At 40.2% G+C, this 16263-nt stretch overlaps 8 protein-coding genes across 8 annotated transcripts; 4 read left to right on the plus strand and 4 right to left on the minus strand.

Moving 5' to 3' along the window:
• Positions 1-2886: 2886 nt before the first annotated feature.
• On the minus strand, positions 2887-3324 carry LOC116417629 (histone H4). Its single transcript, XM_031931690.1, has one exon. The coding sequence runs from the start codon at positions 3254-3256 to the stop codon at positions 2945-2947; it is 312 nt and encodes a 103-aa protein (XP_031787550.1). The 5' UTR covers positions 3257-3324; the 3' UTR covers positions 2887-2944.
• Positions 3325-3469: 145 nt separating this feature from the next.
• Positions 3470-4004, plus strand: LOC100118072 (histone H3). The gene has a single exon (XM_031931687.2). It carries the CDS (start codon positions 3544-3546, stop codon positions 3952-3954), a length of 411 nt encoding a protein of 136 aa, XP_031787547.1. The 5' UTR covers positions 3470-3543; the 3' UTR covers positions 3955-4004.
• Positions 4005-5203: 1199 nt separating this feature from the next.
• LOC100118153 (histone H1-like) lies at positions 5204-5982 on the minus strand. Its single transcript, XM_003427354.4, has one exon. It carries the CDS (start codon positions 5927-5929, stop codon positions 5279-5281), a length of 651 nt encoding a protein of 216 aa, XP_003427402.1. The 5' UTR covers positions 5930-5982; the 3' UTR covers positions 5204-5278.
• Positions 5983-7446: 1464 nt separating this feature from the next.
• LOC116417630 (histone H4) lies at positions 7447-7881 on the plus strand. Its single transcript, XM_031931691.1, has one exon. It carries the CDS (start codon positions 7504-7506, stop codon positions 7813-7815), a length of 312 nt encoding a protein of 103 aa, XP_031787551.1. The 5' UTR covers positions 7447-7503; the 3' UTR covers positions 7816-7881.
• A 1502-nt stretch (positions 7882-9383) lies between these two features.
• Positions 9384-9875, minus strand: LOC100118117 (histone H2A-like). The gene has a single exon (XM_001599833.5). The coding sequence runs from the start codon at positions 9815-9817 to the stop codon at positions 9440-9442; it is 378 nt and encodes a 125-aa protein (XP_001599883.1). The 5' UTR covers positions 9818-9875; the 3' UTR covers positions 9384-9439.
• Positions 9876-10040: 165 nt separating this feature from the next.
• Positions 10041-10541, plus strand: LOC100118190 (histone H2B). Its single transcript, XM_001599859.6, has one exon. The coding sequence runs from the start codon at positions 10080-10082 to the stop codon at positions 10452-10454; it is 375 nt and encodes a 124-aa protein (XP_001599909.1). The 5' UTR covers positions 10041-10079; the 3' UTR covers positions 10455-10541.
• Positions 10542-12108: 1567 nt separating this feature from the next.
• Positions 12109-12645, minus strand: LOC116417628 (histone H3). The gene has a single exon (XM_031931689.2). It carries the CDS (start codon positions 12571-12573, stop codon positions 12163-12165), a length of 411 nt encoding a protein of 136 aa, XP_031787549.1. The 5' UTR covers positions 12574-12645; the 3' UTR covers positions 12109-12162.
• Positions 12646-12789: 144 nt separating this feature from the next.
• LOC100113706 (histone H4) lies at positions 12790-13230 on the plus strand. Its single transcript, XM_016989455.2, has one exon. It carries the CDS (start codon positions 12861-12863, stop codon positions 13170-13172), a length of 312 nt encoding a protein of 103 aa, XP_016844944.1. The 5' UTR covers positions 12790-12860; the 3' UTR covers positions 13173-13230.
• Positions 13231-16263: the final 3033 nt, after the last annotated feature.

The following is a 16263-nucleotide window of genomic DNA, read 5'->3' on the forward strand; positions in this document are numbered from 1 at the left end:
GCGAGACTACTTTTCGAAAATTTCCAGCGTCAATATTTTTTTCTCATATCGAAAGTTCGAGATACCTGCGGCGGCCGCCGGAAAATCAGTCGCGAGTCAACCGTCAAAGTGGAAGGTTCGGCGGAGTCGCCAAGTATAGTGAAGGGCCGAGTGTAGAACAGATTTTCGTAAGCTTTCGGTCACTCCAAATTCTAGAGGTAAGAGCGGTACGAGTGCCTGAAAATCATTCGCGGGGTTCGGCGTCGCGGAGAGCTGAGGGCAGGACGTAGTTTCAAAACCTTTCAGAGGCCATTTTTGTTGTCGCACATCGAAATTTGCAAAGGTAGGTGCGTTGCTGTCTAAAAATTATTTGCGATTTAACCATCATAGTGAAAGATTCGGCTTTAGTAGTGTCGCGGAAAGCCGAGGGCGATACTTTCGAAAATATCGGAGACCATTTTTTTTTCGTTCGTCGAAAGGTCGAGATGAAAACCTTGACGTTTTGCAGCAATACTTCGATATTTTACTATTTCTCTTTTTATGATAAAACTTTATTCATATTTTAGCATTACCGTTTATCAATTTCTTATTTGATATTTTTTTACGATTTTATCAAACTTTGACGTTTTGAGACAATACTTCGATATTATACTTGTTCATTTTCTGTATCTATGATTAGCTTATTAAAAAAAAAATTCGTCAATATTTTGGCACTGTCTAAGTACCAGCACCCATGATGAAGCTGAAGCTACCCGCCGAACAGTACCGTATAAGGGGTCGGGCCCCAAATTTTTTTTTTATTTACATAACTTAAAACCGCTTGATTATGGTTAAGATAATCAAAGATTATCGGGGAAAGTACTTTTCTGTAAAAAAAAAAAATCAAAATGGGCATTAAATAAACAATTAAAGTCAACAATCGCAAAGATAGCTATTTTAAAGTACGAATCAATAAAACATATTCCTGAATTATTACTGGCCAACGAGGTTTGCAAGGATTGTTTCTCATACGTGTAAGAAGTCAGCCACAGCGTTGAGGTCATGGCAACAAGTTATAAATAAACAAAATCACCTCCTTACTTGCAAAATATATCCGTATATATAGTTTTCACTTCGTAAATTCTATGAAACTTTTTTTTCAAATAATGTTTGGCGAGCGAAACTTGCTAGAGGCTTTCTGCTTACGTGTAGAAAGACATCTACCGTAAGAAACTTGTGGCACCGATGTTATTAATAAACAAAGTCGCCTTGCAAAAATGCACGAATATTCGTGTTTCGCTACGTCTTATCCATTAAACTTTTTTTCAAATAATGTTTGGCGAGCGGAACTTGCTGGAGGCCTTGTTCTTACGTGTAGAAAGACATCTACCGTGCAGAACTTGTTGCACCAATCCAGCAAGTTTCATGGATGTGACGTAGAAAGTCGAATATTCGTTCTTTTTTGCAACTAAGAGTCGACTTTGTTTGTTTATAACATTAGTGCCACAAGTTTCTCACGGTAGATGTCTTTCTACACGTAAGCAGAAAGCCTCCAGCAAGTTTTGCTCGCCAAACATTATTTTGGAAAAAGTTTTCGACAGTCGACGGTAAAAACACAAGAGCTTTTTGTATTGTCGACGGTGAAAGGTAAACGGTGAGCGGTACAATGTACGAGTGATTTTATCACGGTGGGCGGTGGACGGTAGACGGTACAATGTACGAGTTTTTTTTTACAGTGACGTAAATTAAGAAAACACAAATTTGTAACGATTCTAAAGTACGTTTGCGAAGAGTGTGCCTGAGTGGGTATGATTGCTTTAGCACATCTGAGCAAGAAAATCAATTTATTAGTGACTTGTAATTTACTTTTCTTCAGCAAAGAGTAAATCTGTGTATACTGTTGCTTTAGCATACTGATCTTTTCAGTCAGATATGCTAAAGCAATCATACCCGTTCAGGCACACTCTTCGCAAACGTACTCTAGAAAAATGGTCAAACGCTATGTGATGTTTTCTTAATTTACGTCACTGTAAAAAAAAACTCGTACATTGCCGAATATATTGTACCGTTCACCGTCGACAATGCTCTTGTGTTTGTACCGTCGACGGTGAAAAAAGCTGTTGTGATTGCATCGTCTACCATTAACCGTCGACATAGCGCCCCCCTCTTCGCAAGACCGCAAAGCAGAGTTTACCCGCTGCATGCACGCACACATGTCGAGGCACGTTGGGTCGGTGAGTGAGAAACTTACAAGTACACACTGGTAGCGAAGTGTGCGTGCGCGCGAGAATGACGATAGCCTATTTTAGATTACAATAACTCAGGACCTATATACGTCAAATCATTGCTCAACAGGTCTCAAAAGATTGATAATATTGTATTCAACCTTACTTTAGTTTTTAAACAAGATCGTACAAAGCGTTTGGCTGCTGTCAACAAAAATGTACGTTGATTTTACGAGTTATCAATAAGCTGCTCCCTGGATGGCTAATTCTAGATAGTTTGGCTGTAGCAATTTACTGTCAATTTTTTTCTTGTAGAAAATCTCAAATCTCAAACAAATATACGACTGTATATATTTATTCACAATTTGTATTAAAAATTCGGTATAATCAATTCATTTTAGCTGAATAGTTCATGAATAAATTCTCTTTAAAAAAAAGTAATGACCAGATATTTTGAAGCCGTTGATGAAGCGATTCGATTGGTTGCGAAACAAATAGCCCATCCGAATATAGTTATGATTTTAAACAAGACTAAGCGCAGGTTCGATTTCGCTAGTGTTTATAAAATAAACATAGTATATCTAAAACATCCAATTATTTTGTAGAAAATACAAATTGAACTAGAAGTTGAGAAAATATAATTATATACAGTTTATATTTAAAGGAAAAACAAAGATAATTATTCCAACGTTTAAATATTTGGTGGCCCTGAAAAGGGCCGATTGTTTAAAAATTCGTGAATAAAAGGGTCAGGAAGTAATTTAACCGCCGAATCCGTAAAGGGTGCGGCCTTGTCTCTTGAGAGCGTAGACAACGTCCATGGCTGTGACAGTCTTCCTCTTTGCGTGCTCGGTGTAGGTCACGGCGTCGCGGATGACGTTCTCAAGGAAGACCTTGAGGACACCACGAGTCTCCTCGTAGATCAGACCGGAGATACGCTTGACACCACCACGTCTGGCCAGACGGCGGATGGCGGGCTTGGTGATGCCCTGGATGTTGTCACGCAAGACCTTGCGATGGCGCTTGGCTCCTCCTTTTCCCAGACCCTTTCCTCCCTTTCCACGTCCGGTCATCTTGGCTTCGTAAGTGATGTGCTGAGGACGACTGCAAACAGCAAACTGATGCCGGTACTCGGAAACGGCTGCCCTTTTAAAGGCGATCCCAGGCGAACCGTTCGCGTTCCCCCTCTCTGGACTTGCGACTTACACAAGCTGCTTCCCCTTCCACTACTCCTCGCTCCGACAGTTTCGGAGCAGATGCTCCAACGCCGCGTATAAATGCCAGTGCCCCAGCCGGCTGAAAAATTATTCTCGTTTGACAAGTCAAAGCAGACGCATCGACCGAACCCTCTTCTGTAGCGATGGCTCGTACCAAGCAGACGGCGCGCAAGTCCACCGGAGGCAAGGCTCCCCGTAAGCAGCTGGCCACCAAGGCTGCTCGCAAGAGCGCTCCGGCAACCGGAGGAGTCAAGAAGCCCCATCGCTACAGGCCCGGAACCGTCGCTCTTCGTGAGATCCGTCGTTACCAGAAGAGCACGGAGCTCCTCATCCGCAAGCTGCCCTTCCAGCGCCTGGTGCGTGAGATCGCTCAGGACTTCAAGACCGACCTGCGCTTCCAGAGCTCGGCTGTCATGGCCCTGCAGGAGGCTAGCGAGGCCTACCTCGTCGGACTCTTTGAAGACACTAACCTCTGCGCGATCCACGCCAAGCGCGTCACCATCATGCCCAAGGACATCCAGCTGGCCAGGCGTATCCGCGGAGAGCGTGCTTAAATTTTAGCCACTCTCTTTTTTCTAAAACCAATCGGCCCTTTTCAGGGCCACCAAAATTTTTAAACGTTGGAATCAATTATTTTTATCTTATTTTTATATAAACAGAACAAAAATAACAGTGATTTGGAACGCTAAAAAGCGTATGTTAAATCAAGCTTTGCACACGTTATGTTGAGATAATACACTCCATACAAGCAAAAAACATAGTTAGTTATTAAAAACATAGTAGTTGAGTTAGTATAGAAGCGCAATCACAGTCATAGCCATGCGAGGGACTACATTTGGGAACAATATAGTCTAGTATAGCCTAGTCCCGTGTAAACTATAGTGTAGTATTAGCTCTTCGTGTATTGGAATGTGGGGATTTTTAGCGCAACGCACTGAAGAGAAGTAAGTGTAAAAAAGTTACACAATGGTAAAATCACATTTCACACCTCTATCTAACCGTATTTTTTAATACGATGTATAACTTTTAATTTCCGATAAATTCCGAATACCCAAGTCATTCAGTTTTTTGCAAGTAGGAATATTGTTTGCAATTTGCGTTTCAGATATCACTGCATTACCAGCGTTTCACAATGCGCTACGCTAACACAGTGAGGTACTAGCCAATTTTTTTTACTCGAAATCTACTTTATGCTTTCTTTTTTTGTATTTCTTTCGAAAGGCAATTTTTCCATATAATTGAATGAATAAATGAAGTGTGCGTAAAATCACATTTTGCGCTCTATTGAAAAACATTGTACAGTACGACACGAAAATTGATTCTACACTCGTGTGATGATCACCCTCTTTTCGCTCGGAGAGCAAACTATATACTTATCTAGAACAATACATTACGATGTAAGTGGCATAAGTAGCCCTTAACAGCACAGCCTGTATGAACTTTCCCGAGTAGCGATGCTTAACACCGAGTTATATATAACATCAGAAAAACTTATGACAAATATTGTACAATATTTTATAGCACTGTCTAGCATGAATCCGCTGTTATGCATATCCGTTGCTTAAACAGTCTATTTGTAAATTATACGATTTACGTTCAAAGCGAGAGTGATGTGTATTTTATTTCGATACCCATGACAAAAAATAGTGCAACTCGTATGTCGTTAGAAACACTGTACACGTGGGTGCCAGTGTACACATATACTATCAACGACTAGTCGCAATTAGTGCACAATTAAGTAATAAATAAATCTTTTCTATAATATTAAGCAATTGTTTTGTTTTGTTCCTCGTTTAAGAAATATGGTAGCCCTGAAAAGGGCTGATTAATGAAAGATATATAAAAACTATTGGCTCTGAAAAGGGCCGATTTTACAGTTTACTTCTTTGCTGCGGCCTTAGGCTTCGCAGCTTTGGGTGCCGCAGCCTTTTTCGGTTTGGGTGCTTTTGGCTTTGCAGCTGGTGCCTTTCCTGCTGCTTTCTTCGCCTTCACCGGTGACTTGGGCTTCGCAGCTTTGGCAGCCTTGGGCTTAGCTGCAGCTTTTGGCTTCTTAGCGGCTGCTGGTTTCTTAGCTGCGGCAACTTTTTTAGCAGCGGGTTTCTTGGTTGCGGCCTTCTTCTCAGCTGCTGGCTTCTTTGCAACAGGCTTTTTGGCTGCTGGCTTCTTAGCGATCTTCTTCTCACCCTCAGCCTTGGCAGCAAGCTTGAAAGAACCTGCTGCTCCAGAGCCCTTGGTCTGGACGATGGTCTTCTTCTCGACTGCGGATTTCAGGAACTTCTTGATAAAGGTTGACTGCTTTTCTACGTCGACTTTGTACGTAGCAACGATGTACTTCTTAATCGCCTGGAGTGATGAGCCTTTCTTATCCTTCAGGGCGGTAATAGCAGCCAAGACCATTTCACCCGCTGGGGGGTGAGTGCGGGGCTTCGCTGGCTTCTTTGCGGCTGCAGTTTTCTTTGCCGCTGCGGCCTTCTTCGGCGATGGCGTGGCCGGCGCAGCCGGGGAGGTTTCTGCTACTGCGTCACTCATTGTAGACTGAGGATTGTAGTTTGATGAAGATCAATGCTTCTCCTTCGACGGTCTGTCGTGGAATGGCTGTCAGATGGTCCTGCGACCAGCTTTAGCTAGTGAGCGCGGACGTCGGAGAGAGACTTAGGAGTTTCGACAGAGCACTCGCATTATTTTGCCCTCGAATTTTCACCTTAATCTTCCTTTCAAATTACATTTTTCATATGTTAATGTGCACAAATTTGTTTAATAAGAATCTTATTGATTTAATTAAATGTTAATCTATACATTTAAAAGTTTTTACGATCATACTTCTATTAATAAGCTGGAAAATTGGCGCATTCTTGTTGTTGCATACTTGAACATTACTCATTTCATGTTACAAAATTGTTAATAAATTTATATTTTATAAACAAAAACAAAATCGTTTTAGTGTATGATTAAAATTAAACATTGTTTCAAACATTTAAAAAGAAATTAATGTCATGACTGAACTTGAATAATAATAAACGAAGGTTTTGTTCTGAAACTGCGCGATGGATTTGATCAGCAAGTTGATCGCTTCAAAATTTAGGTAACGCGTATGACTTAATTATTAAATGTAATTCACTTACATTCTTCAAGAATTATATGTTTTAAAACATTATCATAAATAAATTTATAAAATATTAAATATTATATCCAAGCAATAAAACTAATTGTGAATATATAACACTACAGTCAAGTGTAAATCATGGATTCAGTTATACGATACCTGTACGTATACTGCAGAGATACAAAATATTTAAAAGGACCTAGCATATTGTTGAAAAAAATTTTAAAAATATCATGAGAGTTACATTTATTATTAATTTCAAACGTAACTAGGTGTTTACAATCTCGATATAAGTAAATATGATATAAATATTCAAACACCAATGGATTTCAGCAGAAAAAGTAAAGTATGTGTTTTAAAAGTACTTGTTTACTCTAGAAACAAGTTTTCAGTGAATTGTTTTTATTTTTTGTCAATATAAGATCAAAACTTCATATTACCAAACTTAATCAAAAATACGCGTATTTATCCCCGAAATTGAAGATAGTCATTTCTTTGTTCAAATAATTGACATTCAAATTTTATTACGGTGACATCTGAATACAGCTAGCAACAAATTGTAAGAATTAAATAAAGAATTCCTTTACAGATGTAACGAGTAACAAGCACTATTTCAAAGTATACAAGGCATCTTAAACCACTGTATATATGCAGAACTAATATTATATTGTCACGGTTAAGAGGCCATTACATGTAAAAAATATGTATTATGAAACACCAGATAAGATTCACCGTAAAATCTTGAGGATCATAGAACAATTAAGATTTGTATTTGATTACCTCAAAAAAGACTCCGCTAAAAGTTATTAGAACACAAACTGGTAAAAGGGAAGGGGGAATCTCAGTCTGCTGGAGGCTTGAAACTGTACGTCTGCCCCTGATTCTGTTGGGGAGAGGGAAGTTGACGATCCTAGCCTATAAAAATGAAGCGGTTTTCGAACATAAGCATCAGTTTGCTGTTTGCAGTCGTCCTTAGCTCACTATTCTTCTTTAATCCAAGATGACCGGACGTGGAAAGGGGGGAAAAGGTCTGGGAAAGGGAGGAGCCAAGCGTCATCGTAAAGTTTTGCGTGACAACATCCAGGGCATCACCAAGCCCGCCATCCGCCGTCTGGCCAGACGTGGTGGTGTCAAGCGTATCTCCGGTCTGATCTACGAGGAGACTCGTGGTGTCCTCAAGGTCTTCCTTGAGAACGTTATCCGCGACGCAGTGACCTACACCGAGCACGCAAAGAGGAAGACTGTCACAGCCATGGACGTTGTCTACGCTCTCAAAAGACAAGGCCGCACCCTTTACGGATTCGGCGGTTAAATTACTTCCTGACCCTTTCATTGACGAATTTTTAAACAATCGGCCCTTTTCAGGGCTACCAAATATTCAAACGTTGGGATATTTCATTGCTGTTTTTGTTTGTTTCCGACTCGGTAGCATATAATTTAGGAAAGAGAAATTATATGGTCGACCTGCGCCGTTTTGACTGACTTGCGCAGCTTTATTTAATCAAAAATTAATTATATAAAAAATAAGAAACAGAAGTCTAAAATCATTGCAAAAAACAATATTTTCTTAAAGCAAGAATATTCAAACAAATACACAAATATTTCAATATCAAATGCTAATTTGTACTAAAAAAAAATCGTCACGATGTTCGTTTGTACGAATATCACGGCTAATGAACAAACAATTCTATTTTTAACACTCCGTGCACGAAATACGTTTTCTCGGACTCATTTTTCGTGCCCGAAACACTAGGTTTTTTAACTAGTGCGCGAAACAAGTAATATGGCGCAAAACATACTGTTGCTATAGAAACGTTGTTTCGCATACGCTACACGGAAAACGAGCTTCGTGAAACCGCGTTTTCAATATAGTTCGATTATAAATAACTTCGTGCACTTGTATCGAAATATACTATTTTACTATTTTCCAACAGTCCTAGTAGCTCTTGAACTTCTTTTGTTGTTCCCGACTATACATTAACTTATGAATAACGAACTCGAATAACTAAATAAGCAGGCATGGATCCAGTATCCAGCCTCCTTGAATCAAGCCATAGATTTATCTTCGAGGTTAAGATTGGCCAGTTGTTTTTCCGTCGCATTATTCCAATTGACTTTAATGTAACTGTCGTGCATTATCCGAGGCTGAAGGTATCCATGTGCCACGCTTCTTAATTGTTATTTAAAAAACTTATAACTAATGCAATGAAGAGAGTGTATTATATTTATTTTCATCATAAAATTACCATATGCGACAGTAACAACAAAATAAGTGTTTATAACTCGGAGCGTCCTCACCTAGATGGCGTCACGTTAGCACCTGCACGATAAATTACGCTCTGGTTGACTCTAGAAAAAAAATTAACTATCGACAGAACAAGACAACAATGGTTCGTCAAAACACACAAAAACATAAAACATACTTTATCAAACAAAATATATCTCTCTAGTTAAAGTGATAAACTAGTTATAGAGATAAAAGCAAAAATATCTCCAGCAAAAGCTAAGAACAAAAAACATTACAATTAAGCTACCTAGACATTAAGAATAAAATTGAACGGTCGAGTGAACTTGCCGATCGAGTAAAACTCGATCATAATTGTATGAGCTATTTATTTCTATTAAATCCTAAATAATTTAAACCAGTTGAACTTCGTGAATAGTGCTAGAATTCGCTGTAAAAGTTTTAACTGCGCTATTTTTCGTTAAGAGCGAAGATATAGTACTCGCATAATTAGTAAAAACCAAAGATTTTATCGTAGTCTCCACCCTACTTTCAGGGTTTCAGGCCCGCCTTAGGCTTCTGTATTGGTGTAATTTTAGAATATTCCTGAGAATAAGCATTTCAACAAATACTGTTTTACGTTTAAAAAATATTGGTGGCCCTGAAAAGGGCCGATTGTGTTTAGTCAATGATCGATCGGGTCATGTCGAGTTTAAGAGCTCTTTTCGGTCTTCTTGGGCAAAAGTACGGCCTGGATGTTAGGCAGCACGCCACCCTGGGCGATTGTGACTCCGGAGAGCAATTTGTTCAGCTCCTCGTCGTTGCGTATGGCCAGCTGGAGGTGACGGGGGATGATTCTCGTCTTCTTGTTGTCGCGAGCGGCGTTGCCTGCCAACTCGAGCACCTCAGCGGCCAAGTACTCCATGACAGCGGCCAGGTAGACCGGAGCACCGGCTCCCACGCGCTCGGCGTAGTTACCCTTCCTCAGCAGCCGATGGATACGACCGACGGGGAATTGGAGTCCGGCCCTGTTGGAGCGGGTCTTTGACTTTCCCTTGACCTTGCCACCGCCTTTGCCGCGTCCGGACATGATGCTATGAGTAGTTGCGTGTACGTGGAGAACTGGCTTCGCAAACGAAACCAAGAGGACTGATACTCCGGAAGAGCTCGCGGCGCTTTTTATGTCCCCGGCCGAAGTAGCGCCGAGCCATCAGCTGCGCGAGTTCGGCTAGTGGTGGGGAGCCTTGCGGCTGGTTCGCTCGGCGTCGCTGCCTCTCCGGCCTTATAAAGCCGCTCCAAAACTCCGCTTGGCATCATTCGGCTTACCTCGGTATCCTGAGTAGCGTATCGCCATGGCACCTAAAGCAAGCGGAAAGGCAGTAAAGAAGGCCGGTAAGGCCGTAAAGAACATCACCAAGGGTGACAAGAAGAAGCACAAGAAGCGCAGGAAGGAGAGCTACGCTATCTACATCTACAAGGTGTTGAAGCAGGTCCACCCTGACACCGGTGTTTCGAGCAAGGCCATGAGCATCATGAACAGCTTCGTCAACGACATCTTCGAGCGCATCGCCGCCGAAGCCTCTCGCCTGGCCCACTACAACAAGAGGTCGACCATCACCTCCCGGGAGATCCAGACAGCTGTCAGGCTCCTGCTTCCCGGCGAGCTCGCTAAGCACGCCGTCAGCGAGGGTACCAAAGCCGTTACCAAGTACACCAGCTCCAAGTAAATTGGACCACTTCACTACCTCTGATTGATTAAATATTTGACAGCCTTTGACTACAATATCACACCAATCGGCCCTTTTCAGGGCCACCAATTATTTTAACGTAAATCAAACTATTTACACATTCATTTATATGAATAAACATCTATATTTTAAATATAATTTAATATAAATCATCACCCTACTTTGTAAAAGCTATCCCTTGTTGCACAACGTACTTTTTTGACAAGGGCAAGATGAATGATCTCTTTAAAAACTTGAAAAAATTGATCATTTAGGGGAAGAATAAAAGATCAGCTAACGATTAAGGGGCACACCACCTTTGAAATTAAAATCAAAATATTTCATTAAAAATTAATAAATACTTATATAATGAACCAAATTTTTATTACTATTCTTAGACATAATTAGAAAAAAAGTTACATGATAGTTAAATTTAATCAAAAATTGATAAAAAAAATCAGTAATATGCGTATAAAACTTTTTCTATGAAATTTAAACCAAATTCCCTCATTGATACCAAAACTAATGTACTTTTAAATAATATCCTAGAGTTTGAGCTCATTTGGGCCATTCGTTCCTTTGGAATCTTACGGTAAGTGAATTATGGACTCCCTACTATACGTAGGTATTATAGAGGTATATACAAGGTCTAAACCCATCAAAATAAAGGTAATTATGTCTAAGAATAGTAATAAAAATTTGGTTCATTTATATAAGTATTTATACATTTTTAATGAAATATTTTGATTTTAATTTCAAAGGTGGTGTGCCCCCTTAAGTATTGCAAAATATAATCTATAAAATGAGAAACTGAACTCCACAATTAAAACTGGCTGAGGCTAGCATTAAAAAAGTATAAAAACCAAACATAATTTTAAAATGTGTTTCTTCGTTTTTGTCCCCTGCACATATTGTCACACCATATCAATTCTGGTCATCGGCTGTTTGTTCTGGTACGCAATATCTGCGTTATAGTATGAACTATGGAACTCCTAACCTCAAAAAGTGAAGACTAAGATTCTATATTACAAACAAAATTTATTGGTTTAATCGTAATATACTATTTTGTTCTCGTCAAATTATTCCCAAGGTAGGATAAAAGTTAAACAGTTGTGCATTAATTTCGTTTACTGTAATACAAATTAATAACTCATGTCAAACTTTTCTTTGACGTTATATTATACTAAATATTTGATGATTGTATTCATGACATTCTACTTCACGGGGGGCAAAGTAGAATAAGTTAAAATACGCAAACAATGTGTAAATTATAACATTCGAAAGCATTCCAAAATCCTACCCTACACGACAAACCAACGACATTTCTCAAATCCTTATCCATAAATTACGCATATTTTTTTCAAGAATTCAAGCGTCAATTAGAGCATTTTTGTGATAGCCAATCATTAACGCGGCGCGCAGTGGAGCCGAATACGAAAAAAGTGACTGAAATTCTTGCTTCCCTCGACAATTCTGTGAAAAATAAAGTTCAAACGGTAAACATCTTCGTTATATACTGTATTTTTATGATTCGCTTCTATTGGTACGCCACTTCCTCTATAAAAATACGTTTCAATAGACCGTGCTTTAATAGAAGCACAATTCTACAATAGTTCTTATACGGTAAAAATGATTTATTCCAACGTTTGAAAAATTTGGTGGCCCTGAAAAGGGCCGATTGTTTCGAGTAAAAAAGGGGAGCTAAAATTTAAGCACGCTCTCCACGGATGCGCCTTGCCAGCTGGATGTCCTTGGGCATGATGGTGACGCGCTTGGCGTGGATCGCGCAGAGGTTGGTGTCTTCAAAGAGTCCGACGAGGTAGGCCTCGCTAGCCTCCTGCAGGGCCATGACAGCCGAGCTCTGGAAGCGCAGGTCGGTCTTGAAGTCCTGAGCGATCTCACGCACCAGGCGCTGGAAGGGCAGCTTGCGGATGAGGAGCTCCGTGCTCTTCTGGTAACGACGGATCTCACGAAGAGCGACGGTTCCGGGCCTGTAGCGATGGGGCTTCTTGACTCCTCCGGTTGCCGGAGCGCTCTTGCGAGCAGCCTTGGTGGCCAGCTGCTTACGGGGAGCCTTGCCTCCGGTGGACTTGCGCGCCGTCTGCTTGGTACGAGCCATCGCTACAGAAGAGGGTTCGGTCGATGCGTCTGCTTTGACTTGTCAAACGAGAATAATTTTTCAGCCGGCTGGGGCACTGGCATTTATACGCGGCGTTGGAGCATCTGCTCCGAAACTGTCGGAGCGAGGAGTAGTGGAAGGGGAAGCAGCTTGTGTAAGTCGCAAGTCCAGAGAGGGGGAACGCGAACGGTTCGCCTGGGATCGCCTTTAAAAGGGCAGCCGTTTCCGAGTACCGGCATCAGTTTGCTGTTTGCAGTCGTCCTCAGCACATCACTTACGAAGCCAAGATGACCGGACGTGGAAAGGGAGGAAAGGGTCTGGGAAAAGGAGGAGCCAAGCGCCATCGCAAGGTCTTGCGTGACAACATCCAGGGCATCACCAAGCCCGCCATCCGCCGTCTGGCCAGACGTGGTGGTGTCAAGCGTATCTCCGGTCTGATCTACGAGGAGACTCGTGGTGTCCTCAAGGTCTTCCTTGAGAACGTCATCCGCGACGCCGTGACCTACACCGAGCACGCAAAGAGGAAGACTGTCACAGCCATGGACGTTGTCTACGCTCTCAAGAGACAAGGCCGCACCCTTTACGGATTCGGCGGTTAAATTACTCCCTGACCCTTTCATTGACAAATTTTTAAACAATCGGCCCTTTTCAGGGCCACCAAATATTCAAACGTTGGAATAATTATCTTTGTTTAACCATACTTTCTCAATTTCTAATTGAATTCGTAGTAACTAGATGTATTTTTTGTAATTTTATGCTCATTTTATATTCTTATTCATCAACTACGCAGTTAAAATGAATTTATAATTTCTAGTTTTTGAGACGAATTATCAATAAATATACAAACGTATATTTGTTTAAAATGAATGTATTATGTTGTGAAACTAATTATTTTTTTCGGAGAGTTCGCACAAATGATTAAATCGAATCATTTTAATTTTTTAGGTTATGATTGATAAATGTGAAAATAATGAATCATGTTTCCAAGTGAGTTACTCTCTTAGGTTTCCAGTTTGACAAATATGCTTCTCAAATTATCCTGCAGTTATAAGATTAATACTATAAGATAGATTAAAATTATCAAGTTCATGCATTGGTATAGAATTAAATAAAATGTCGCATTATAAGTTGCGAAAGTTCGAGAATCAATACAAGTGATGATGGAGAAAGGGGGTCGGTAAAGTAGAGTTTCGGGTTAGCTCTATAGGTAACATATCAGATTAGTACTTATACTTAAAAGTGTAGGTTTTCGACGTAAGATCGAGCTGCTGGCGTTTTGGATTTGAATTCGAATTTTATATTTTATTTGGATTACAATATTTTGATGCCAAAAAGTCAATGTTGTTCACAGAATTGAATCCAAAGTTAAACCATAGATTCTTTTGCAAAAGAATCACGTTCTTATTTCAAGCGCAGATAATACTCGTGCAATATTCGATCGAAAAAGCGCTATGATAAATAAATACCGGGTTGGACTGCATCGATATTGTATATACAGGGTGGGCCATTTTAATCAAACCAGTCTAATAACTCCTAAATTAAGCCATGAACAGAAAAATTGTTCAGATGAAAGTTGTCCAGGATCAAGGGGGACATCTTTTTGTGCAATTAGTTTTGACCTTGAACTCAAATTTCAAGGTCATTTGAAGGTCAAATTTTTTTAAAAAATGGGAACCCCTATTTTTGATAGCAGATTCGGAAAGAACAGGAAATTTTACGTCCGAAACAGTATTTCAAAATTTTTTTCATGACTTCACAAGGTCATTTCAAGGTCCAATGTTAAGAAATACTGTAATTGCTATTTAATCGCATTTTCTGATAGAATAATCGTAGTTAATGTACTTTTATGATGAATATTCAAACCCAATGTGACAATGACCATGAAAATATTTACCTTGAAAACAAAATAATTCCCTAATTTCAGCGCTACCCAGGAACAACGACGTGGGCGTATTAGGATTATGTTCCCTTTGGGGTGCTTTTTTTAACGTGAGTCCCCTTGCCTCTCACTGGGATGCTTGTTTACTGTGAGTCCCTTTGCCTCTCACTAGGATGCTTGTTTAACATTCGTTAACAAATTTTTAGTGGTCAAAAGTAAATTTTGAAGTAAACATGATAATTTTATATATCTGAGTTCTGTTCATCTCAATCCACAAATTAGTAGTCGACAAATTGAAAGAGAAATCGGTATACCACGAAGAACAGCATTGAGAATTCTCAATAATCTCCACTATCACGATTACCACATAAGATTAGTTCATGAGCTGAGGCCACGCTATTTTCTAATGCGTATTAACTTTTGCCAGTGGGCTTTAGGAGTTTTATAAAATGATCCAGATTTTTTCAGATTTGTTATGTTTTCTGACGAGGCTATATTTCGCAGTGATGGTCAATTAAATAGGCACAATAGTCACTACTGGTCACCTGTAAATCCACACTGGTACAGGGCTATTGACCATCAAAACCGATGGAGTTTAATGGTGTGGTGTGGGATCATTAATGGTTACCTGATTGGGCCATATTTTTTCGGTCAAAATGTTAACCAGCATAGCTATTTGGCATTGCTCAGAGATCGACTGCCAGAGCTTTTAGAGGATGTTGACTTTCGGACGTTTCGGACGTAAAATTTCCTGTTCTTTCCAAATCTGCTATCAAAAATAGGGGTTCCTATTAAAACAAAAATTTGACCTTCAAATGACCTTGAAATTTGAGTTCAAGGTCAAAACTAATTCCACAAAAAGATGTCCCCCTTGATCCTGGACAACTTTCATCTGAACAATTTTTCTGTTCATGGCTTAATTTAGGAGTTATTAGACTGGTTTGATTAAAATGGCCCACCCTGTATGTAGCCACGGCACACAGAGCAAAAAAACTCCAGAAGTGATTCGCTCAGCTTTGATATAACCGACCAACGTAGAAGAAAGTTTCGTGCGCTTGCTCCAATTTCGCAGCAAAGCCTGTCGCAGACGTTATCTCCGGGAATACATTTTTACAGACCAATAGAAACAGCTGTTTCTGTCTTTTGCAGGGTGGGAACCTAAAATAGGATGTGATCGACAGTTATATAAAAGTTAATTGAGTTCAGCATGATTTCTTCAATTACATGTTCCAATAGTTTTTGTTTTACTTATTTATCGACGCGCATTGCTGCTGTGATAATAGTAAAATTATAAAATTATAATAAAAATTTAAAACGTTGTACTCTTCCAAAATAAAGAAAACTAAACTACGAAAACACCTCAACTACAGAAAAATCAAATCTTCAAAATAAAAGTAAAAAATCAATCAACCTTCAATTATCAAAGTACATATACATGCACGACCCCCGATCACGATCACGTAAGAGCGTCGCATAGCGCGCACCAGCAGCACAAAGCCTGCAAAGGAACTGCGAGCCGCACATCACAATAGGCTCTCTCGCAATATAGCCTACATAAAAGCGCGAGTCCAAGAACGCAGAGACAAAAGGACGCGAATAACAGTAGTATATACGGATTCTATGCTATAGCTAGACTTTCGACGCGGAGCGAGAGGAGAGTGTGAAAATAGCGACTGAAAAAGGGAATAAGAGATCGCGCGCGAGGGGTGCACTGTAGTAGCACTGTGCCAGACGCGACAAACATAAAGGTGGAATGTACGCGCGTACACACTCGGTGCGTCGAAGGGTGACTCTGCGGGGGTTCGCGCGCG

The sequence above is a fragment of the Nasonia vitripennis genome, chromosome 5, assembly GCF_009193385.2.
Source record: "Nasonia vitripennis strain AsymCx chromosome 5, Nvit_psr_1.1, whole genome shotgun sequence".
Classification (NCBI taxonomy): Eukaryota; Metazoa; Arthropoda; class Insecta; order Hymenoptera; family Pteromalidae; genus Nasonia; species Nasonia vitripennis.